At 41.4% G+C, this 26,885-nt stretch overlaps 1 protein-coding gene across 1 annotated transcript in view; it reads left to right on the forward strand.

Annotated features, from left to right (window-relative positions):
* The window catches only part of LOC139732184 (uncharacterized), a 33,958-nt gene extending 15,195 nt beyond the window's left edge, over window positions 1-18,763 (forward strand). The window contains exons 2-3 of the mRNA XM_071643094.1: window positions 17,088-17,865; window positions 18,460-18,763. Of these exons, the coding sequence (XP_071499195.1) occupies window positions 17,109-17,865; window positions 18,460-18,698 (996 nt within the window). The 5' untranslated portion in view covers window positions 17,088-17,108 and the 3' untranslated portion in view covers window positions 18,699-18,763. The remainder of the gene's footprint in view (window positions 1-17,087; window positions 17,866-18,459) is intronic.
* The last annotated feature ends 8,122 nt before the right edge of the window (window positions 18,764-26,885 follow it).

Raw genomic sequence — 26,885 nt, forward strand, 5'->3', positions numbered from 1 at the left:
ATCTATCCGTTTGCACTTGTCACCCAACGTGTCACTTTCTCCCCCATCTTTAGCTATCTTCTTGAATTAACCTATAGGTCATTCTGAGTGGAGAGGGTGCAGGTATTACTATAGCTCGTCGTGATGTCACAAGGGAAAAGAGAAACTGGCTTTTTTTTTTAGATATTAAAGTTTTCCTTCCAACTTTGACACTCCTTTTATCACCCAACCCCCATAGATACCAAGTGTGATGTCATAACCATTCATCGCTATGGAAACTGGTTCGAAACGACCTCACCTGGCCCTAGTGTTAATGCGCGCACCTGGTTCCATCCCAAGCTATACGAAAAACTGTGACGTCATCACTTAGACGCCCCATGATATACTGTCTCTCTCTCCCCCTCTCTTTCTCCATCTATCTGTGTATCTATTTCTCACACTCCCTTCTGAAATTATAATATGCAAGGACCTGCTCATCATCTGCCCACAGAATACGAACTAATTTGAAGGGAGTTGTGGTGTGAATGAAATTGTAGTGTGAATGGAGCCCTGGTGTGAAGGGAGCTCCGACCTTGCGCGAGCAGACCTCAAACGCCTGCCGTTCTACCTGCTCCTATCTCCAAATCTACATCAAAGTGTTTCTCTGCACGGGCTCAGAGCAGAGGTATTACAAACAAAGAGCTGGACACTTCTGTAACTATACAGGTGCAGAGAACTCGACTGATCACACAACCGACGTGAAAAAGAGCAACAAAATGCACTTTAAAAGCTCTTCAAGAATCTAAATTTAGAGGTCTACACAGAGAAGACTGTTTGAATAATATCATGTTGTCTGAAGAGCCTATATTTAGATTTTATCTAAAAATCAACAGAAGATTACTCTGGCGTGTTCCTCGATGACAGGTGAGGCTATAAATACAGAAGGGGGGAAAACAGCTGCGCAGATTGATCAAGTAGCCGATATAATGTCATCATAGGGGTTCGCCCTGGATCGACAGAGCGCGATCGGCACTCCCACCAACTCATGTTTTTGTGATTATTACGCATCTCAAGAAAAGAAACCATCAAACTGTCGTTGATTGTCGGCCATACTTTCATTCTTCACTTCCTCGAAGATAGTCGAGACACCCTCTGTCTTTGTTTCCCGTAAGGGCTGCTTTAGCAAGCTAGCCATATACCCCTCTTTTGAGGGGCTATCATCCGCGGTCACGGAGAGGACTTCATGAAGAACACCATCTGATCCCTTCGTGGGGAGTGTTCTTGCGAACGATACAGAGGTTTTCAGAGGTCTGCTGCACGCCACATTGCAGACAATTAATAGGTTTTCCGGCTAATTATCTATTGTTTTCTGCAACTTTAGTGCGATGTCCTTTTTCTTTTTCGAAGGGAGTAGGGGGGACGCATCATAAATTTATTCTACGGTTCTTTTGCTACTAATCATGGGCATCACTCTTTGATCAATCAGTCACTGGACCGCCAAACATTACAACTGTGCATTCGCGCAGGCGCGCAAGTTGGTGTTTAGCGTCATCGGTGTGAATTACTATAGTTCAGTAATGCAAACGTGTAACGCATGCCATGATTGTTAATCGTTTGTGTGCTTTGAGTCCTGATTGGCTCAAAAGAGCTCATAGCGTTGTACACAGTGTCCAAAGTTCCTGGCACGGGAAGGGTTAAAGGTGTAGCTCCATTCGTAGACAGGTAACATAGGCCTGTGAGGACCTCTCCAGAGCGTTGTGCGTGTGGTGTGCATGTGTGTGTGTATGTATGTTTGTGTTGTTTGTTGTCTGCTCGTTTGTTGACAGTTGAATAAGTGTATAAGACATATTATCAATTAGGTGGCTGCCATATAGGTCCATACACCTATTGCTGGTGCTATGTGTTACACGCTTTGCTTTTCTTCACCTGAGATGAACAAAATGATGAACAATATAAGTAACAGTTGGCACTAGTTTTTCTATATTTTATCTCGTACTCTTTGATCAAATTGCCTCTGCTCAATTACACGCTGTCTCATTCTTCGCTTGCTGCTCTTTCGGGAAATTCATGTCACTGTCGTGACTGTCTGTTTCGTTATAAAGGGAAGCTGAGTAGGGATTCCCATTTTTTTTTTTTTTTTTTTTTTTTGCTTTGCCTGTATTTCAAAGCATTTTGATATTCATCTTGAAAGAGTGACACTAATTCCTGTCTACCTGTCCCGTCTCTGTATGTACGTTATGAACATCCCGTTCCTGCCATACTGGTTAATAAATTAATGGGCGTCAGCAGTTACCGCCATAAAATAAATAAATAGGAAAAAACCGCAAAAAGTACAAGTGCACCATACAGCTGCTTCCACACAGTTGCACAACAGCCGTCGCCCACTCTCCACTCTACACATGAGGTATATAATAGCAGCCTGTAAATACTAGATGAGACAAAATAGATCAGCGCGCCGTTCGAGCAGTGGCCCGTGGAATGCCCCGCCCAACCCCGGTCGACTTGCTGGTATAACACTCACCCACACTCATTTTATTGTCATTTTATTTCTTTGCACTTTTCAGTGGAATATGATATGTGTAGATAAAACATACATTGACTGAATCGTGGAATTAAAAGGCTTCGGCATCAACGCTGCGCATAAGAGAACACTGGCTTCACAGTAGACAATCGCATCAAATACAAGCACCGTTGGTCATGAATGATGAAAAAAAAAACAACGACAGTTCAGTCCACGTTTCTGTATATTTTATTTGCCCACCTCTCAAAAGGCCAAGTAACGAACTGTATCTAGCCGATGGAGTGTGACATGCTTTCCCCTGTCCGTGCAATCTTGCGTGGAAACAGGTATTAAACATTAGGGTTTGCGAGAAATGTGTCGCAATTTTGAGAACGGCGGCATCGACAAAAAAGATTTTATCACCTCACATCATCTCGAAAATTGATTGCCTATAGCTGGGAAGCGTGAAATCCACGACCAAAAGCAAAACTAAGACCGAACATCATGCATGATTCAGGAATAATAAAAACCAGTTTATGGCCCTTTTTGAACTATGAACCACTAACCCGCAGCGCTTTCGAGGCAAAAGTGCGAGTTGAGGTCACGCGCAACGCGGAACTTCCTGCGAGTGGCTAGGCCTCTTGCCTGGATAGCGTAATTAAAACGCGAAAGTTTGAGCCAAACAAAAATGATATGCCGACTTTTTTCGAGGAAGAGGAAGTGTGGATCGCCTCAGAGAATGAAAGTTAAACATGACATTAATCCCTGCAGAAACAATGTTGGACGAACTGGTAGAAGATTCCCAGGTCTCGGGGGGTATTAAATCTTCGTTGCTGTGACCCAGTGACTGGATCTTTTCTCTCGTCCGATGCCATGCGAGACAAAGGGACCATAAGGAAAGGGAAGTCACGTGACAAAGTAGCCCAAATCCACTGCGTGTTCTTGTTTTCTTTCGCACAGAGCTCTTATTTAGAGTGGCAACGTGACAGACAATTAGCTGAAATCGAATCGATAACATAAACGAAATAAAAATACACTCACACCAACAGTCCCTCGTGTCTCGTTATTGTGTATACTCCCACTGATGTTGCGATCATAAAAATCATTAAAAAAACGTGTATTAAGTCCGAAATAAACAGAATATAAATACACACACACACAAAAAAAAATCAGCTTGTTATTGCCGTACAACAATGTCAATACATGTGTAATATTAGTCAAATTATCTTATATAAAGGCAAAATTTCCCCTCTTAAACCTACAGGAAAGGTACATTGAATGAAAACCGAAAAGGAAGCTATTCGTGAAAATATTAAGTGCAACTGGACAACCTGTTCAGATCGTTAAAACGTCACTGGGTCATTGATGTCCGTGCGAAAATTCCTCTCATTAATTTCCTCACAGTCATGCATCATTCATGGGCTGGTGAAACGCAACACATTCTGGTTTTAAAGCAATGTGTTCCCCTTGCAACTGATTAACACATTGCCTTACATCGACGTTTTAAATGGATGCAATAAAGACAACCCGACGCAACAATTTCATAAATTTGAATGTGTACACCTCAAGGTATAATCATTATGATAACAATTGATACAGTCCCTTTTTAATGTTTTCATTGTAGTTAACACTTTTTGTGACCCCTATACCTGCAATCATCCCCCGGATATAACTTCATGTGGTGCAATTGTACCAAGTTTTTGTCTTCTCTTTCCTCCTCCTCCTCCTCCTCCTCTTCTTCTTCTTCTTCTTCTTCTTTTCTTATTCTTCCTCGTCTTCTTCTTTATGACCAAACAATATGAATGAACGAAGCGCAATGCACTTTGAAGCCATATCATTTGAATATGTCTGGAATGAAATCGGCTTTAATCAAGTATTTTTTATTTCACTGTCAAGTACGAGCTCCTGACCGTTCGGCCAGTATGATCAATATGAGCATGGTTGATTAATATCTTATATTTCTTCAAATCTAATTTTAGAAATAACCTCCCTGCAGTCAGTAGTTCGAAGCATTGCTGATTTCGTTCTCTCTCTCTCTCTCTCTCTCTCTCTCTCTTTCTCTTTTTATTTGTTCACCGGAGTGTCATGTCGAGAATCTGTCACCCCTACTCAAAAAGCAAAAAGTGCAATACACGATTCTTAATTTGAGCCGACATCAGATCATAGACCCTTCACACACTTCCTTTTTTTTTCTCGGCGAGTAACGAAGCAGAATACGTTAGGAGTGCAGTAACTAGGAAAACACAAAAACGGATTAACGATTTCCATATCCGCTCCGGTGACTTTTTACATACTGCGCACTTGCGTTACCTTCTCTTTCGTTCATGGTTGTAGCCTCTGTTGAATCGTGGTAAAGATAATTTATGCTAGTCAATCATATTTCCAAAAGTGACTTGACTTTTCCCGTCATGCATTGCGACCTCCCGGGTGTACTGCGAATATCTCCCGAGTTATTTCCGAGAGCGCAGTGAGGTTTAATCGCGCGAATGGCCATTTGATGAGCTACGAGAGTGTTGAATATATTTTCCTTTTATTCGGTTTTTCCCAGACGATTGGAAAACTCGTTACCGCTGAGACTGGGGAACGCGGTGCTTGTTTAGCTCTGATCGAATGTTCTCTGTCTTTGTCTATCTGTTTGTTCGTCTTTGATTCTGTTGTTGTGACTCCACATTTTTTTTTCTCTCTCTATCTCTCTCTGTTTTTTTTTTAGTTACTATATGTGTCTTATTCTATCCATTCACTTATCTATTTATATATCTATGCATTGTTATACGAACTATTGTACTTGTAGCGTATTTTCATTCCTGTGTTTAGTGTTCATCATTCCCTTCCTATACCTCTGCACAATACCTGTATTTACGCGTTTTAAAAAGTCCAGAGAGGTATGTGTGTACGTTTGGGTTTTGTTTTGTTTTGTTTGTTTTTTTTTTTGTTGCTTCAGAGATGTCGACAATGATATTACCTCCGAACGCAGAGCAAACAAGGCAGGGAGGCGAGTGCTTGCCGCCACGCGAGCAGTGGCGGGCAGTGCAGTGAGGATAGTGCGACCTTGAATTTACAGCATTGTGACGACACTACACGTTTGATTCTGAAAAGTTCATCGACACTGCAGCGATCACACGGCCTGGCCATCGGGATGTACTTTTTGCACTCTACCACTTGCGCCGATCTTCTAATTTAGCGCATTAACCAAAGCTAACAATATCACGGATGGCTGCCATGCGTCACTTCGACCAATGTCACATGTTACCCCGAATTCAGCACTTTCACCCACGTCACCAAACGGTGCATCGGAAATCACGCCCCTTAATCAGATTGGAATCGCCCAAATCTGCGCACATTACAGACAATTTGAGTGTTGAATCGATTAACGGTGCTTTGGACTTTGTCTAGGTAACAGCATGGAGCTACCAAAAAGCATGGTAACAGCGAGCCGTTCTACTTTCTGGAGTTTCCTGTTTGTTTCCACCGATTCCCAGAAAGTTTTGAAATGCAGGCACATTTCAGTTGCTTTCAGAGGTTTTCGATAGGCCTAAACACGTGCTCCCCTCGGTCTAGGGGCAACTGAATCGCAGCTACCAGGAAAACTACAACACACCAAATTTTATGCTTGAACCTTGGTGGTAAACAATATTCTATTGGTTCATTTTTATATCTATAGGTAAGATATAAGATATGCACCATCATTAGCTGGAATACTCATGTGTCATCATGTATGTGTGTTGTATTTTGATGTCCAGCGATACGTCACTGAAAGCAGATGATGAAAGACTGCGCGCTTATCTTAAAAGAGGGTGTAAATATAAACAAAATCAAGACGATTTCAAAAGTTTGTACACGGAAAGTCTACATAGACATAGTAACTTATGTCTGCATCTCTGTTGTGCCCACAAATGGACGATAACTAAAAATCATCGGTTATTCCATGTTTGACCGTGAACTACAATACGTAGGCTTAAGATTGATAGAACTACTCATATGCTGATCTTGTACAATTCAGTTTCGAAGCTCTGATTGGACATAACTTGCATGCAAATATTATGCAAATTGCTTATCTCGGAGGAAATCAGGCTAAAGACGTAAATGGTAATTTGGTCTCTGAAGATCGAGTGTTTATCTCCCTCGAAAATCTGTCGGAATTTCGTAGATTGTTGTTGTTATCGTTATAATACCTTTATGACATTCCCCGTATACTGGGGATTGGTAGTCCCATCACGTGAGTGGAAATGATGGCGTAACCTAGGAAACGAACCTCTTTTCATCCAGCTTCAGGATGCGCAATCTCCCACGAGATAACGACGCCGTGGGAGAACATGAATATTCATGAGGTTGGCATCCTGATAGGTGTGGTCTTGTTGACCTAGATGACAGGAAAGATGCCGTTTGTTGTCTCCGATCATTTCTTTGCATTTCTCGCCGTCCCGATATCCGGAGGTTCTGCTTTTCTTCGCTATCGTCTTCCTTCTCAAACATCTCACACCTCCGAGGAGCACTGATTAACACTTCTTATTTGCCGCGGGCGACGATATTGCTGAAAGGTAGGAAACAGTATTGCGAAGCGGTGAGTGGGTTAAAATGATTTGCAATGTCACGTGCACGATGTGGATATCTTAACTCTTACCGTACGTAGTGACAAGAATATTCCTCTCGTAACGTGACGGTAAGTCACGAAGGTCTTTCTTTGGTCAGATGACGGAATTATCAAGTGCTGTTTAGTTTCGTCATCATTTTTCTCTGTCAGTCTGTCGCGGCTGTTTCCGTTTTGTTGATTACGCAATGTCGACTATCACATAGAACAGCTGTAGAAGCTATTAACCAGACATTGCGGTGGCATTACTAGTTATCATTTCATTATTGTCATATGAATTTACATAGAGCTTTACATACAGAACTTCCCCAGTGTAGTTTACTGTGGTTCAATTTGAGCTATCCACCAGAAGTTGCATACCTACTCAAAGGGTTCACTACATTAACATGTTACAACGATAATTAGGACAAGTCCTGAAATCGAAAGAAAGCGATACCAAATTGATGACTACAAAGTACTCGTATATGACGCCCATACGGATTATTATGATCATAAAACCTCGCCGACCATTGTGAGCATTTAACAAGTGTTTAAGAAAAGAGAAAAAAAACATTTTGCGGCCGTTTTTAGCCACTTCCTTGGATATCTAATAAGACCCCACATGGAATTAGAGCAAGGCAAACGTTTGTTTTTATTTTTTTTATTTTTTTTTAATACTGGATATGTTTGGAAAATGATATGTGCTTCGAGAGAAACTAATTTATCGCACAACTTGGCATATTATCACACGCCACATGGATCACATACAATGGAGCAAGAGCCTATTCTCCATACATATCAACCACTTTTATTTTAGCTGTTGTCTGGAAGAATAGTCCCATTAGCACTTGAACCCTTCTACAGAAAACAGCCCATTGAAAGCACAGATGTTTCCAAAGTAAAGTGCATTCTTGGTTGTTTGGTGAATAGATAACATTAACAGTTTAATTGCATCAAGTTGATCAACGTTTATTGCGTTACCTGCTAAACTCGAGGAATAGATGAAATGTATGAACGCGCTGTCCTTGAAATGAATAGTCAGGTGACTTAACATGGCAGGTGTTGAACTCAGTCACGTGTGTCATAAGGACATTGACCTGGTACTAATTCCGGGGGCGTGGCACCACAGGCGCCCATTTCACATGGTTTTACCATTCAAGTGTAGTCTGTGTAGGACAGGGACCTTCCTTTTCCTCTACCGCTACATTCCTTTCCCATACAAAGTTTCTTATTATGGGTGAGTTGGTACCAACGGAGTTTTACTCCCGTCGTTTCCAGCTTAAAGCACATTAACTTATAACGTTTGTTTTTATTTTGTATCTTTATCTGTTTTGGTGTTAGTGAGAAGTCAGCTCACATCTGCATTGTATGTTAGTCAAAAGCAAACACAAAAATTACCTACGAAATACTTCTTGGCATTACATAATGTAATAATCCCCAGCTCTGCCTGTCTGTCCTAGACGTGAAGATGTTTTCAAGACTACGGGCTCGAGCCCGTTTAAGGTGCTTGTGTTCTTTACTATCCGGAGATGTTGTCAATGACGCTCTTCTCTACCAAGATGTATAAATATAGGTAGGCCTACCTGGTACACCAACACCGGTTCCCGATGGGTTTGTCAAGTAGAAGCAGGTGGATGTGCGTATGATTTTGATTCTGACTTCCATGGCGTGTTGTCCTGAAGTCATTGTTCGAATGGAGGCTGCGACCTCGACGTTGATGCTGATGATGACCTCGATTCACGAGGACACCGAAGGTGTGCCCATGAATGCAACGAGCAATGATGAGGCAGTATGAGGACAGCGCCATTAGCACTGACCTCAGTGGGGGATACATTAGACTCATCTTCAGACGTTTTGAGTAGACTTTCAGGCGTTGATGAATACATGCAAATACGTTCATTTTGATGTGCTGAACACAAAATACAGGGTACCACCGTTATACTTGTGTGGCTTTTTATACAATCTTAAGCTCGTGTTTCGTGTTAGGTGGTGGTCAGAGGGTAGAAGCTTGATGTAAAGAACGACTAAAGGACTATCAGAGATGATTACGGTCGTTAGATCCAGCCACGAACTCGTAACTAAGTAAATGGGATGTACGATGGGTGAGGGGGAAAAGCGGCCCCTGGATATCACTAACTGATGGACATGGAGCGTGTTTCTACTGAGCGACGACAATTCGAGGTGATGTCAGCCGATGTGTGGTGATACCGGCCGATGCCGGCCGATACCGGCCGATGCGTGGTGACACCTCGAATTTTTCCTCAGTAGAAACAGATCGGGTAGTGGCCGATGCCGGCTGATGCGAGGTGCTCCGTCGTCCATCTATTGAGGTGGTCGATGCGTGGTGACGCGAAGGACGATTCTCAGTAGAAACACACCGGGTAGCGAAATTCGTGGTGTTCGGACGTCTAGAATTTCTCCCCGCGCTTTTCAATCGGTTCATCGCACACACTCCTTCGACACGTGTGTACACACAGCGACCGTGTTCGCATCATGCTTTGTTTGTACCAACTCGCTTGTGTATGTGTTATAGGCCCTATACGTTACGTTACATGTGAATTGTGGCATTCATCGTCTATTGTTCGCCTAACTTATTGCATTACTAAGCCCTCATCAATTACTTGATTTTACACCGCGTTATTTCATTTTATATTGTCTCGAATCGCGAGAGTACCACACTATAGTATGTCGCAGCCTTGAGAAAATCTCAACTGGACCCTCGATCTCAAAAGATTTCTCATCAGTCAGTGGCAGGATACCAGTATGTTAGTTCGGGGTATATTGGATGGGAAGACGAAGAGAAATGGCAAATCAAAAAATAGCCGACGCAGTTGTAGCAAAGCAGGCAGGGTTCGGATCGCGCGCGCGTGACCCAAATCTGTGACTTAAAAGTACCTGACTTCCGGAATCGCCGCATTTGCACGTCACCTTTGCATCACCTCGTATTTTATCGCTCAGAAGAAACAGCTCGAGTGGTCGTAAAATACGAGGTGCTGCGTTGGACAAAATTCGTGGCGATGCCAGGGATGTGAGGTGCTCTCAGTAGAAACACGCTCATGGTTATAGAAAGTGACAGCAATAGGATAGCTAACCTTTCAGATAGATCTCATACACAAGTTTGGTGTGATGTTTTAGTAACAACAACGACAACAGCAGCGAGAAATAACAAGAAACCATATCTCATACTGACGGCCTGCTGGAACAGCCGTCATCCGTGTGATATTTGCAGACGGTATTGTGGTTGATTACCCAACTAACAACATCATTACGGTCCATGTTCCTTCTCCCTTCCCTTGCAACACCGCTTAACTACAACACTTGCACACACACACACACTATCTTCTTTCTTCTCTTTCTATCTCTTTCTTTGTGTCTCCTTCTCTCTCCCTCTCTCTCCAGCGTGGAAGTCGGGTCGAATGAAAATGGTCGAAACAGTAAACTGGATTAGAAATTGTCCCTTTCATTCTCACTTCCGTAAACACGTACGTGGCTGACAGTGCGTTCACAGGTCGTCGCTATTTGTACAATAGGGTATAATCATCGAATATTGGGATTAGGCGATAAAATGTGTGTTTGTGACAATGGATGTCTGCGTGTCTACGCACGGGTGACGACGGAGTCATTCGCAGCGTGTTCTCACAGTGCGTGACCCGCGTCATATCGAACACAAGCAGTGGCGCCACATTGCTAGTCGGGAAATGAACGTGTTCTATAAAAGAATGTTGCACCCAAACGTGCAATATCACCCCGAGAAGTCTAGACAAAGGTTAATAGCTGCTGAGTTCGGGATTCTTTGTTACGTATTGTACGGAGAGTGTCGCCGCGGCTTCACTATGATTAACCTTTTTTATGCCATGAATGCTGTATGGCACAAAAATCCCATACCATTCCTGGCACAGAAAGGGTTAATTTCAATTTATGAGTTACACACGGGTTATACCTTGTGCCTGAAAGAATCATCCTTGGGCAACAGTAGTAGTGAGAAAATCACTGTCACTGTCTTCTGCGGCAGAATTTTCTACTCAAAGATGAATTAATGTTGCCATTTTTTAAAACCTTTTCCAGTGTTCTGGTTAACTTTTTGCCATTTGTCAAGAAAGAAGGCAAAGAAGGATCCAAAATGATATAAAAGTCAAATTACCATTTGATTATCTGAACGTATTAGAAGCACTCTTTTAAGTGACTTGCTATTTCGTGTTCAGCTATTTTGCATCGATAGACTTTATAGAGTAAACTCAAACATTACGATTGAGGATTTATTAAAATCGCACATAAAATAGTCCGGTAATTAGCTTTAGAGTTTTGGTGTTTCAGGTTTTTTACGAAACGATTATATTTTTCACCACAGTAAATCAAAGTAGATGTAGCAATAAAATCATCTCTTGCTGACTTGTGGAGAGAAAATGGAAACTTCATGTTTTGGTCGATAGTTTCCACCTAAAGATAAGGCCCCAGCAACGATGGAGACATTCGTAAGCCGTAATGGAATGCAAGGCGCCACAATTAATAGAATCGGTTTACTTCTTTGAAGTTGTTGAGAAGGCCAGGTTATTAGACCCTCTGACACGCTCTAGTTTGCTACAAGGACGGGGAGAATGGACAGTCATGCACCATGGACCCCGCCATGTCATCCTCGGAATGTGCTCCCTGAAAAATTAATGAAGTATGAAGTGTTACGTAACATGATTTAGCAACGTCGATAGTGGTAATTAAAATGGAACATTGTGTTGATGGGGCTTCCTAACCTAACCCAGGTTTGACCCTCGTTACGACAATTAGAGTTCAATTTGTCATCTGTAATAAAATATCGTGATTCATCATAGGCCATGATAAATAAGTTACGCTTGCAACTTTCCGACTGGGATATTATTGTGAAGATATTAATGGACAACTACCTCTGATATGAGCTTTTTAACGACGAATTTCTTTTCGTTGACGGGAACCAAACACATGGTATGTCATGTCACTCAGGCGCAGAATTTGATTAGCTCACTGAATACGAAATCAGTGCTTTTGGTTTTACTCTGTCGATTTATAATTCTTCCGAGACGAAGCGCGTAGCAGTACATGAACGAGATAATGTTGGTTGTGAGACGGAACAGCAGGACCTTGGAAACCACTCGGAGGTCCGAGGTGCACTCAGATAGCTCTGGTCATCCGGGCTTTGAGGCGCCACTCTTTTGGTTTCCTTTCGGTCCATCTCTGCTTCTCTGATCTGACTAGATGTAGATCATGGGGAAGAGATCACTTCACCGGGTATCCTGAAGCAGTCTAGACGGTATTACGTAATCATCCCTGGCCTTTCCCACACGAACACTTCGATATCGACATGGACCCAGACCCATGATATCGAGCGCCTTACTTATCATGACTCATTTCACCACTTAAAAGAAACCAAGGAGCCTGGTGAAATATTTCGGCACATTGATCGATACTAAAGTGAGAGGATGAGACTTGTGCACGACTGAGAAACTTGATACCATTTTAAGAACATTCTTCTTCTTTTTTTTTTTTTTTGCTATCACTCGACAGAGTGCTGTGATAACATTTACCAACTTATTCCGGTATTCACTCGTGTTTAGTGGCAACCTTGCGAGACACACTCACTTGTGTAGTAGTTTTGTTGCGGTCTGTTGTAAATCGGCGCGTGTGTATAGTTGCTACATCGGGCTATTTTGAGCATTTTCTTATATTGAAGAGTGACATCGGCGCCAATGATTAAACGACACAGTATTCACCCACCCACCCACCCCCCCCCCCCCCCCCCACACACACACATAGGACAGTTAACATGTTTTCATGTGATATCTTATCATCGAGGGGCCACTGAACGATAGCAATGGTGACGACAAGCCATGAGAGAGGATGGGGCACGGTTTGTCTGATCGCGAGAAACAGGAATCGTGTCAGAGGAATGAGGAATCAAATCGAGGTTGAAGGGTTTAGCGTGGACCTAATGGTCTGTCAAACACATCAACCTCGGCGTCATTCTCCTAGTCTCAAAAGCGTATACACTATAAGGTAACCTATACATGTACTTACACCAACTCGGGGACATAAGAGCTCCAACACTGTGTAAAGTCTGCGTACCTTTGGCATGGAGGTACTATACGGAGACGTGAACTTTATACACAATACACGATATAATATTCTGTTACACGTTGATACTATGATAGTGTGAGAAAGGAACGGAAGGATTAGCGTCAGATGAAACCATGGTATAACACGCACTCAAACAAACTCACAAGTACATGAAACACACACTCAAATATTACCATAAAAAGATAAGCCATAGTCCACTTTCCCTGATACTGAGTACTCATCTAGTATTCATGATATAACATGGAGGATACATCACATAGAAAAATATATGCAGACCAATATACATCTACGTTGTATGATTAGCAGCAGCCTTACACGTGTCACTCTCTCAATATCAGGAGAATCGATACAAGAGACCTTAACAGTATATCTGACTTCTTGCTGTGCCTTGGGGAAGTAATGGCATATCTTCAATTCATTATCTATATTTTGTATATTGTCCATAGTTATTCATCCGTGATACAAAAGGATAACTTTAACGTTACAAAATTATCAGAAGTACTGCCCCCAAAATTTGGGCATTTCACGACGCTTCGTTCTCTAAGAAAATCAGACATTTGAAAGGAAAATCCAACTATCAGCAACGATCCTCTTATCCTGAGGTAATCTATCGGTCGTCCTTTGTATTCGTTTTTGTTTTGTTGTTGTTGATTTTTTTTACTTGTTTATGCTTTGATTTTCTTTGTATGTGTTTGTTTGTTTGTTGTTGTTGTTTTATTTTTTTTTATAGCCGGCCCGGAAGCATTATTCTTCAATGCATGGCACTCTTTCCACGTGACTCCTCTGGACGGTTTTTTAATTAACTTTGCTAACTATATTAGCAGTGACAATGTCTAGTCTCGGCAAGAGAAACTTGCCGCAGCCTTGCAAGAAGTTTGTCGTTACTTTCTTGTATGGTGGTCTTTGTTGGACAATCGTGCCTGTTCTAGCAGGCTAAAGTGATTGGCATGGTTGCAAGTTACGTCCACCTTTTCTCTGGCTGAATATCTTTCTGCTCTTAGTTTCTGTGTTTCGGTCCTTTGAGGGGAAAGAGATGAAGGGGAAAGAGAAGTATGAAACATTACTTTGAAATGATGCCTTTTGTCGTAACCATGGCACCCTGTGGGGAGACATGCGCACTAGCCTCGTCAGAAGTCCGCTGCCCGCTGAGACGTCCCCACTCCATCTCTCCTCTTGGTAATACCATCATCTCTGGCGCTGCGCTCCTCTCTGCGTGGTATTCACAGCCCCTGCTGTCGCCGTTCAAATCCGCGTCGATTGCCCTTCAGCGCCGGGTCGCACGCCGCGCGCACTGGCGACGCCACAGCGATGGATCCAGGGAGACTGTACTTAGTGGCCAAGTAAGCGTGAGAATCGTTTGGTTACCAGTTGGCGGATCACTCAATCGAACAGCGTTCCATCGAAGGTCGCTGCTTACTACCCTTCTCACACACGGTTTCATGTTGCGGCCTGATGTTGGGCAGATCTTTCAGAAAAAAAAAAACAACAACTAAAAATAAAGAAATTAAGCAGAATGAGCAGTAGGAAAGCAAGAAAGTAATGGTAGCGCATAATTGCAATATCCTGCCTCTACCTCGAAAACGAACAAATCTTGGCGCGCGCCAGATGGCTTGGCTGGGCGCGTTCTTTTATTTCGTGCTGCGTTGCCACAGTCATTAGAAAGTAACGCGAATCTCTTACTAAAGTCATCATATTTCTATTCCTTGGAAGGAGTTTGCATCGTTTGCTCTTTCTGAACGTGATCATGAAGGATATCAGACAAGAACGAGTCATTATTGGTCTATAGGCCGTGGTGGTGGTGGTGGTGTGTGTGTGAATGTGTGCTGTTGATGAAGTGTATCATGTGCAAGGAGGTGGTCCCTCCTTCCAATAGTGTTTGTGAAGATGTGTCTGATAAGTGAGCTTGAGTATAACTTTATAAATACGGTATGCATGATACTTAGCGTAAATCCGTGCTTTCTATCATATAGGCCCTATCTTTAAAATAATAAACACATCCACGCATTTGATACACATTGTTTGTATGTATGGTAAAAGAAGGTGTACTCCTACGACGAGGAACGTTTTCGAACATTCACAATACAGTATCCATTCAATAGACGCTGGGGTTACCTTCTTTTGTCTATTTTAATTCATCTGCAGTTTAATCCTATATCTTCAAGATTTGAAAACCTTATTTTGATTTGAAGTGTTCATTGAAACCAGAGCATCTTGACCTGCTAATCTAGCCTTACCATTTGAAAAAGGCTAGTGATCTTGCCAAAATAAAGATGCAAAAATACATATTATGCCTAAAAAAAAAAGAAACTCTGGTGGGCATTTCTTTAAAGTCTTCATAAATCTTTAACTTTCATATTTCGGACCGTAGATATGAGTGTAAGGATTTGCATGTGTGTTTGTAGACGTCATTTTACACTGTTTGAAATAGCAGCAAATACTGTACTCATATATGTTTTACAGTTTTAATGATTGATATGAAATTATGACTGTAACGTGCTTTACAAAAGAAACCAACGCATCAAGCGCCATCTATTTCATTAGTGAGGCAAGGCATATCCCGAAAGATGTGTTTGGCTTCTGCTCATAGCTAAAAGGGGGAAAACTGAGTGGTGCTGGCGTCTTTTTCCATGTACACTACGTCAACGAGTTGATCTGATTAACACGATGGTTTCATCGATTGAAACTGATTACGTAACGCGTTCTGAAAAGTTTGACCCTGTTCACCGTAGCGCGAAAGAAAGGCCATTCACGTGGGTATGGTACACGTGAACGGGGTGCGTAAATAATAACAACGCGTTCAGTGGGCCACCACTACATGCCGCATCTTTCAGCTTGCAAGTGTGTTTTGATGATCGACAGAGAGGTGAAAGTAATTCTACCGGCGATTTCACCACAACTGCACAGGTTATGTGTATTCATGTTTTTTCGAAAGACTTCCGTGCGTCTCTAGGAAGCTTTTGACTCTATTTTTAGCCTTTTCTGGCCCGCTGCCACAAGTCATAGAGATTCACCTCACGGAGCTCACTTTGGTGTTGTTGTCGTAGTTTGTTTTTGTGTTGGCGTTGCGGTTCTTCAACAGTTTCCAATTTTGAAATCTCGTGATTCTGTTGATTTCTGTTGCCTTTTATTTTTGTACGCCACAGTCATTCAACTGATAGGCTTGCTATCTTCTTCATACCGTAAACTACCTGATGGAAACATCGAACATATTGCTTTGGCAAGTAAAACAAAACCAAAAGCATACAAAGTAAAAAAAAAAGGTGTCATGAATCAGTATTTCATACAGTCTAGGGAAAGTAGAATGATAGTTTCCGTAACCCTTAAAAATCCACAGGTAGGCTTCTTTGTGACCAATCCAAAGGCGGGCATGAATCTGATAGTACCCTCCTAAATCTCGTTCCGTAGATTCCGTAAGTACCCCCCCCCCCCTCTCCATATAATGTCTCGCGCAGGTGATCATGTGTCGACGCTCCTTAGGTTTGAATTATCTAAATTGATCAGATTCGCTGTCCTCCAGCAGAAGGTGTTTGTAGGCCAATGAACTTTAACAATGTTTCCTCTCTCCCTCTCCATCTATCTATCTGTATTTATCTATCTGTATACCTCTTTCTGAAACAGGGCTGTGTATTTCTCCTAAATTCTGAGCGAACAAACTTCCAAAATGTCAGCTGCTCCATCGTGCATCCAGTCTGAACACGCTCTATTTTGTGTCGTTTCTTGAATGATTATTTTGGTAGTGATAATAATGATGATGAGTCATTTCTATGAATCTGCATTATTATTCGGATTCGAACCTAGCTAGTGTCGCCCGCGTACGTGTCAAGAACCATAACATCACAGATATATTTCATTGTTGTTGTCGTTGTTGTTCTTGTTATGGCTTGTGTCAAAAGAGATGGTGTAAATTTGGCAATGTTTAATAAACTCATTATCTGCGTACTTTTTTTTCACTTCACTCAGATCACATCCTCGTCAGACAGCATGAAGGTAGGCGAGCTACCCTTCAATCCTCACCGGCGAAGCTGCCCGTGGAGCCGAGTGGGCTTGACTGATCAAGACGTCAACAGCAACCCATCTCCAGCACTCCAGCGACCGTCGCCGCTAACAGCTCTCCTATTCGAAGCCAGCAATTCAGCGCCGTCATCGGCATCCGACTCGACGTCGTCGACGGAGCATGAAACCGCAACGACACCGCTGCCGACGCAGCCCTACGTGCCCCAGAGGTGTACCTGTCCGTGTAGCGACAGCGTGAAATTGGTGCGCGACCCGACGTGTGGTATGGACATGGACTTAGCGAGATGGCTGACAAAATGTGCAGAGTTTGGTCACGGGCACACAAGCCCAGCCAACATCAACAACGTCCATGACAGACAATTACTCGTGTGCTCAGCTTGGAAGGACATCGTCATTCTGTACATGGCGCAGAACAAGTTCGATTTCACCGTAGTGTATGCCGCAATACGCGACTACATGCACCATCTACCCCAACAACAGAGTAGTTACGTGCAGTCATATTCTCCACTCTGTACAACTGGCGAACAGTTCCAAGGGGATGTCTTTGGCAAGACAGGTGGTGTCACGCAGACCTACGCGCACCCGTTGAGGAGGGGGAGTGACTTTGGGATCCCTACCATGAGAACTGTTGAGCAGCTCAGGTTTACCCTCTCCAAGCTGCGCCAAATGCAGCTGGACTCCAAAGAATACGCAGTACTCAGGATCCTGCTGCTCCTGAATTCAGGTAAAACCATCGAGTGCTGTGGTCATGAGTTACTCTCAATGACACTATTCCTTAAATCCACCATAGTCATGGATATACCTTGCACACATATTCTATGATAATATTAGACAAGCTGTAAAATACTTCATTTCTTCCATTGCTGAGTAGAGTCCTTGAACATATAGTTGGTACAATGTACATGTCAGTGCCCTAAGAGACTCATGTCCAGTCTTAACCTATGTTGATGTTGCCGCAATTATCCTGAACGATATGGAAAACCACACCACGCCGGAGTATGTGCAATTCACCTCATCAAATATATGTAATTTGCGTATACATAGTAGGCTATGTATCTATTCACTTTAGCTAGTGTGTTATGATGGTTCTATTTAGCCACGGTAGCCTCATTCAACGTAAGCAGTTGGCGAGATTTGAATCTAGTCCCGTCATTTGAAAGCCAAGTCTTATCCACCATACCACAGTCACCCCCCCCCCCCCCCCCCTGCCAACCAATACAGTTGTTTCCTATTTGGAAATATTTCAGTGTGTACATCTGAGTTCAAGCTGATATAGAAATGACTGTAATCTTACATTCGTTCGTCTCGTACACTGCAGATCTTCACTCGTTGAAGGACAGCAGAGCTGTGGAGAAGGCTAGCGAGAAAGTGCACACGGCCCTCATGGAGTACGAAACGCTCAAGTACCCGGATGATCCTTTGCGTCTCTCCCACATGCTGCTCCTGCTGCCCGGTGTGCGAGGCTTCAGCGCCGCGGTCTTCGAGAACCTTTTCTACCACCACCTCATCGGGGATACCAGCGTGGCTTCGGTGCTGCGAGAACTCATGGTGCGGTAATGGAGCCACGCCCACAACCAGTCGGGGGAATTCCCTCCTTCGAACATTCGCCTATAGGGATGGGGGGGGGGGGGGCACTTTCTGTTTGTTTAGATGATCACTTTCAAGATATTGTCAAATGATTACAGAATCAAGTCCACCTCTCGTGGGTCTGCAATGGAGTGGAATTTGTCTCTTAGCATTTCAAAGTACCGGCCGATAAGGACCTCATTGAAAATAGGTTAACCAAACAAGCAAACAAAAGATAGAAAGTAGACTTAACACAGCGAAAACCATAACTAAGTTTTATTGTTCAAGCAAAGTAATCGCATTATTCCTTAACAACATATACATAGTTCTGTCTGAGCAACTAAACAAATAGTACGACGGGGTGGGACAGAAGTTAAGATGGAAAAAAATAAGATGAAGGAAATAACACTTATGAATAGTATACATGACAATCAGTAAATATATCAAATTCAACGTGACAGGCTAATATTAGAGCCAAGACGGGCAAAGAAAAATGACCCGGATGTTATTCATAGATCTCATCTAACCTGCACGACACTGAGACTTTTTTCAAGAGAAGATAGTCCGTGGTGCTGTGGTTATCTCGATTATAACAATGATTATCTCTTGACTAGGTGACAGGCATCTTGTAACTACAAAATAGATTTGCCTTTTGCTGTATGATCTATCTCCTCCATTTTCTCCTATTCTACACTTCTTTACTTAACAAAGATGTAACCTTTGATGAAAATCTGAAATATTGTTTTATTTATTGAAGTATTTGTATGAATATGTAATAAAACACTAAAGCTGTGAAATGTGCGCCTTCTGGCGGCGTTTTTTCAATACAACATTAATCTGCTTTCATGTGTAGCATTTAAGTGATACGTCGTTCTAATGATTGCATTTTCGCACCCTTATATTACTATGTAAATATTTTATTTTGAAGGAATAATCTACGTGCTTGTTGCGTTCCGAGAAGAATTATTAGGTAGGAAACTATTTCCAGATCTTATCGCGATTTTTCGTGTTTAATTATTAACATGTCCTATTTCCAAACCCAAATTTGTAATGACGATAAATTGTGTGTTTCTTTTTAAGATTTGAGGGCAATTTGCGTGACATTTGATGAGTCAAACCTTCCACAGTTTTCAGGGTTACCGAACGAATTTCCATCCTATCAACTTTGTAGAGTCAAAAGTACAGTGTAGTCTCTGTAAGTAAACGCCAAAGCTAACAACAACACGCATGTGTTTTACTTGGCGACCCATTGGTTTATCCTTCAAACACAGACCATAATTATTGACTGTGGTATCCGTCTGTGCGCAGTTGGTAACTTCAATGAAAACAACATGCCGTGGTATCAACACTGATTGTGATACAATTATAGTTGCGTATGATCTTGTACAATATACCTATGTTATCAGTATCGCTGGACGATTGTATTTGAAAAAGAAAGATGTCATCTAAAGTAAACCATCTGAAGCCGTGTCTTGTAAGGTTGTCAGTGTATACGAAATGTGGAGGGCTCGTCGCAATTTCCATAATAAAGATTCACGTTCCATAACTTGAACGATGTTGTATTGCAAAGAAGAACAAAACGTTACCATTTGATGGCCTTGTATTCTAATTTATTTCTTATCAGAAGTATATTACCTGTTCTTGTTTAGAAATAAGAATCTGCTCATTGCCGTACTATATCATCAACTTTTGTTTTAAATATATTTTGAGAAAGATGGTGGAAATGCGAAATATTCCTTCTCCTTGCTTGCGAATATCTGGCCATTCTATAAAAAAAATCAACATTTTGTTGTCACTCACCATTAAAATATTAAAACCTACCACGAATGAAATGAATGCAATGACCTAGTATCAATATTTTCGTTTCATTCATAATCTGTAACTGATGTTTTAAGACTTAAAGACTTAAGGGTTAAAGAACATACAAGTAAAGACTTAAACCAAGTAGGCTAAAGACTCAGGCAATGGCGTTTGTATTTTGACATGTTGAAGATTTTTCACTTAACGGCCACCATAGTGTGATGTCACGTGATCATGAGAAGGGAGATGGGGCTAAGAACGGATGATTATCATTATAAACTTCATCACAGCATGTAGGGAACTAAAATGATTCTTTGTAGTCAATTTATACTTTGTCATGGCAATGTTTTCTGTGTATGATGAAGCAACAGAAGAGGAGGGATTGGGTTTGTAGGGAAGAGATAATGAATATCGACCTTATGCCCCAGTCACATATAAACACGGATGCTCAAGGATCAACACGGTGATCCGGGGACGTCCGGGGAGATCCGGGGAGATCCGGGATTTGTACACACGGTATTAAAAAGGCAGCTACACGGATAAGGCCGGAAGAGTGCGGCGTCTACACGGACAAACACGGCATCTACACGGATCAGCACGGCAGCTACACGGATCAACACGGCATCTACACGGCAGCCACACGGACCACCCCGGATTGCTCTGCCAACACGGCAATCCCCGGATGACGCCGGATGTTTTTGACCTCCAAAAGTTGCCGTGTTGGCCTCCCGGCGTCAACACAGATCTCTCCCCGGATCAGATTCGGGGTGGTTCGGGGTGATCCGGGATGTCTATGTGACTGGGGCATTACTGTGTCCTTTTTCCTCTAATTCACAACCTGTTTGTGTCAATGTTGTCGCTTTGCTTTCTTTATTACAGTTAAATCGAGATTTTGCCAGTGGCGTCATGTAAATACAGAGTTATATCAAGAGTTTAATCGACAAATCTAGAGGGTTTAAAGGAATCTTACAATGCTGCTGTTGATTATAAATGCACCTGTATCTTACGTATCCAAAGGAATTGACTACAAGTCTATCTTTAAGTCGCTGCTGCACAATCATTTTATTTTTTGTGTGACGTCACACATACATAAGTTGTATGTGCCCCCGTTCAAGCGGGCGTCTCTCGTTAAGCTTATAGAGAATTACTTTTCCTGAGTGTTTGTTGGTGTCCGTAATGGATTTTTGTAATGTACTTTGTTTTGTTTCGTTCGTTTTGTTCTGCAGCTCTGCTGTGACAGTGGTTTGAATGGGTCCTCTGAGTTGGTTATCCTGACGATAAAAAAAAAGTCGCAGACATGCATTGATCTGGCTGAAACTCTTATGTTTGTTCGAAAAGTCGGATCTTTCAAGTGTAGAAATAACTTGAAACTAGAAAATTTTCGGAAACATGTTATTACCTGAATTTTGTTCTTACTCACTGATTCAATACCTAATGCTCTTCACGTTTAAATGCACTGCAGCTTTAAAGTTGATATTCTCCAATTTTTTAATGTCTTCTGGTAGACAGCCTTTTCATCGTGTCTGTGGAACGTTTTTTAAACAAAGTCAGACATATTACCATGCATTTTTGCGAAGCTTAGATTCGGGCAAATGTGATTATGATCAGAAAGTTATTCTCGGCCACTTTATATAAGACTTTCGTGACGAAGTGTGACCCAAGATATATCACAGAAGAGGTCCTTTAAATCATCTTTATTACCTATCATAATTATTATGGTTATGCTGTGATACATCAGATAGGGTCCTTTCTGTTTTTCAAGTTTTATTCTGTGATTCGTATACTTTTGGATATCATTGGAGCAGAGCTATTCCTGGTGTAATCAAATTTCGCGATTTCCTTTTGATAATTATGAAATTTACAGATTAGCATTCGTAACAACGTGAAACCATATAATTATATGCTATTAAATAACTTTGCGAAGTAAAAATGAATTATAAATGCTTATTAGCGTAATCACTAATTTGAAAGGAAACAAACAGTAAAATCCGGTTATTTGTATATTGTAAGAAGCAGACTCGGGAAGCCCAGCAGCTTTTTTTATCCAAACTTAGAAAATCTACTGTAGATGAATCGCAGTGATGACATGAATGTCGATTTGTTAAAATTTTTCCTTCGTCGCCTCGTCATTAGGCGAGCTTGACGACGCCGCGCTTCACACATTGTTGTCAAATAAGAACGAACGAGTTCCGCCTGCTTCTCTTCACCAATGTGTCTATGAATGTTATTGAAATCTATCAGACAACACTCGACCTCAAATCGTGCAATGTTTGACAAAGAGGGAGAAGACGTCTGATGTATCGTTCTACTGAAGTAAATAATTAACGTCACGTGCTGAGTTAAATGTAACGTAGCGTGAAGAATTGATTTCTGTGTTGTATCGACTTTCATAAATTCGTCATGCGAGAGATTTGCTACACGCGTTTTTCTGGAAAACTAAACAGAAATGTTTCTTTTTCACTTAAAAATACATACATATTTTCTGATGTTTTTCCTAGTTATTGGAATGTTGGGGAGAACGCATCATGATAACTTCTGTTATGTACAGTTCTTATTTCTTCGACTCTTCATGGAGCCCAATGAGGCCGTGGCTGCAGTGTAAAAGAATCGGCAAGAAAGTATCACTGGGTATTACTGCGAAAACAAGACTGAATGTGCTTGACTATGTTTCATGATATACATTTTTGTTGTTGTTGTTGTAGGTGTCGGGATTGACAGAAATGACTTGTTTGTACATAATATTTCACACAATGTCTGAAGATATAAATTATACTTGGATTTACTCACTTCAAAACTCTGTCTGTGGCGTTTTGTTCGTATTGTCAGTGCGATGAAGTATTCAAGATTCCGTGACAGTACAGTATATGTATAGTACTGTACAGTACTGTATATGTTTTCCTAAATTGGGACAATCATACTATGGCGAATCTTGAGCGAAGATTTTGTATAATTGCGTACGTACGCGTATGTGCTAATCATGCATGTTGTGTGCTTTACGAGATGGACACGATGTGAGTTATGTGATAATAACCCCCTGAAAGACAGAAACATCCGACATAGAATTTGGCCGCGGACACAAATACAGTACATATCAACAATTTAGAAAAGTTATTTCGCATTCTGGAAGACAGAGACAACCGTTAGGCCCCGATGACACCTTTTACTGAAAGTGAATTTTGGACTGCACTTTTACCATCGAAGTGCGAATCGCAACACAAATACCCCTGTGCCGTATAATGTGTTACAGATTCTAAAGTGTATGAAAAAGCTTATATAATCTGTAAGGAATACAAAAATTACGAAATTCTAATTTTGCCGCAAATTTAGCTCATTTAGTATACGCGTACCAGCCATAATAACGACTCTAGAATTGATGATGTGTAGTGGCGGACAATAGTGGATTGATATACCAATCAGTGGCCTTGAAAAGTGGTCAGACGGTGTCATGTGTGTGTGTGTGTGTGTGTGTGTGTGTGCGTTGTGTGTGTGCGTTGTGTGTGTGCGTGTGTGTGTGTGTGTGTGTGTGTGCACGTGTGTGTGTGTGTGTGTGTGCGTGTATGTGTGTGTGTGTGTGCACGTGTGTGTGTGTGTGTTTTTTTTACGTTGGGACAGGTGAAAGTTCAGTCTTTATATCAGGTGCAAATAGTCCGTTGATCTCTACGATAGATGAGACTAGCCGTGATCTAATCTAATCTAATCTAATCGCGAAGAAATGACGTCATGGTAATGGACAAGTGATGGAGGTGGTGATTGTAATTACGATGATGGTGATGATAATGATCAGAGAATCAAAGTTGCAGTGGTAGTAGTAGTAGTATAGTAGTAGTAGTATAGTAGTAGTAGAATAGTAGTAGTAGTAGTAGTAATAGTAGTAGTATTGTAGGAGTAGTATAGTAGTAGTAGTAGTAGTAATAGTAGTAGTGGTAGTAGTAGTAATAGTAGTAGTAGTAGTGGTAGTAGTAGAAGTAGTAGTAGTACGTGGTAGTAGTAGAAGTAGTAGTAGTATAGTAGTAGTAGTAATAGTAGTAGTAGTAATAGTAGTAGTGTGTGTAGTAATAGTAGTATTGTAGTAGTAGTAGTAGTAGTGGTGGTGGTAGTAGTAGTAGTAGTAGTAGCAGTATTAATGGTAGTAGTAGTAGCAGTAGTAGTATAGTCACAGTAGTAGTAGTAGTAGCAGTAGCAGTAGTAGTAGTAGTAGTAGTAGTAGTAGTAGTAGTAGTAGAAAGTAAGTAAGTAAGTAAGTAAGTAAAAGTTGTGGTAGTACTATAGTCGTAGTTGTATAGTAATCATACTGGCAATGGTGATGAGATGATAATGATGATGATGACGATGATGATATTGATGATGATAACAGGGTTAATAATATGAAGAAGAAAAAGAAAAAATGTCCATTTATCAAGGACAACTTCCATCAACATAATTTTAGCAAGTTTGCATCCACGGCACCTGCTAGTACAGCAAATTCACAGACTTATTCAGAATCTTGATTGAAAGTGTATTTTTCTACAATGTGAGTGTCTACGTGTAAGTGATCGTGTTCATTCTTTACCCTGTTTTGAATTCTATGATATCGCGGTAACTATGACGTCAGAGCTGTGACGTCAGCATATATTTATGGTAGGGTTTGGATCTTTAAAAAGAAATGATAGTAAGAGAAGAATGAGCGGGTGATATTCTCGCTGTGATACACACAAAAAGGAGAGAACAGAAAATGTTTATTAATTGGTCAAGAGAAGTTATTTGTTTAACTCAGGTATCCAAAGCTACCGTCCTTCTGAATTCCCTTACGCATCCAATTCACCGAATCATTTGCCAGTTCTATTCCATAAATAAAATTGCTTTGTTATTCCTGAGCTTCCCGTGGCTCAAGCCTGGGGGAGGGTACAGTTCATTTCGGAAAAGTGTTACCAGTACCTTTTAGTACGGTTCACATTAACCTTTCGTAGTAGTAGTTGATACTCATTGAGTATTCAGGGCCTCCGCGGTCTGAGCGTATTATTAGCAGGAAACAAAATTAAAACAAAAGGCTCTCTCCTGTCGTGCCTGTCAAAGTTTGAATCCCCACTGAAGGGCCGTGTTGCTGACGTGTTCGCAGAGAGAGGTAGCTGCACGGGTTTCATCACTCGCAACGTATGACAATGACGAGCAAAAGTGCAGTGACTGCGTGTATGTCATTGACGATAAAGATGGAACGCGACGGCCTTCGAATGTCTGATAAACGTAAAAGCCGTGCCGGTAATATCACCGATGACAGGGGTGGTAAGATTTCCTGGTACTGAAAGGGATGATGATGATGACGATGATGGCAGTGGGAAAAACGACATCGGGCGTGATGATGATGATTATGATTATGATTGTCCTGCTCGGAGGTTGGAATTTTCCCGCAATGGGGAGAAAAAAAAACACATGAAAAGCCATAGCATTGTATAGTGAATACGAGATATCAGTCGGTGTTTGATAGGTTATTATAGAGCACATTCTCTTATGATAGTAGGTAAAGAAAAAAAATGGGAATAGTTGGAACAGGCAGCCGTCATGGCAACTTGCCTGAGGAGGTCATGGACAGAGAATTCTTTGGCTAAAAAAGGAGAATACTGAAAAATCAGAATCAAAAGTAAATCATATACATTTATATTATATGTTGATATACAAATATGCAGTTGATGAGTATCTTATCATTATAAAAAGCAAGGGATATAATTCTTAATAAATAAGATAATAATGAAAAAATCCGAAGAAGAAACTTTAGTGAAGCACTGATGAGGAGGATCGAGTATACAGAATTAATAATAATAGTAATAATAATAATAATAAATATCATTTATAAAGCGCTTATTACAACGTTATTAATGGTAGTAGCTTCTCGTAACGACACCTGAGATCACAAGACAGAGAGGACTGAAAAAGATTAAAGTAGATGGAAGCCGGTATAAAGACGATGACGGCCTCCATGACGTGCACGACTTCGATGCCGACGAGGAGAGGAATTACGAGCACGGTCATATGAAAAACATCTTCCTTTTGTTGTATGGAAGCAAAGACAGGTTGTGCTAGAGCTCCTCATCATTTTACATTTAGTCAGAGACTCCCTGAGATACAATACCTTTGTTACCATGGCGATGATGTTGATTTTGTTTAAAAGGATGCCCCAGAAAGAAGCGTGATGGGGGAAAACGTGTCACCAACACAAAGATACCGCCTGGAATCCACTCTACATCCGGTCGGTAAAAATGAGAGAGGTGTGGCATAATACGGACTACCAGCAGTACACTGGACTTTTATCATTAATTCAAGACCCCGAGTATGAAAAGGATATCCAATGCATTCAAAATTAGATTATAAATATTCATCGGATGTATTTCTGTCAGTAGCTGGACT

Source organism: Diadema antillarum, unplaced genomic scaffold (assembly GCF_040938485.1).
Source record: "Diadema antillarum isolate AM-2024a unplaced genomic scaffold, OU_Dant_1.0 scf00000002, whole genome shotgun sequence".
NCBI classification, from domain to species: domain Eukaryota; kingdom Metazoa; phylum Echinodermata; class Echinoidea; order Diadematoida; family Diadematidae; genus Diadema; species Diadema antillarum.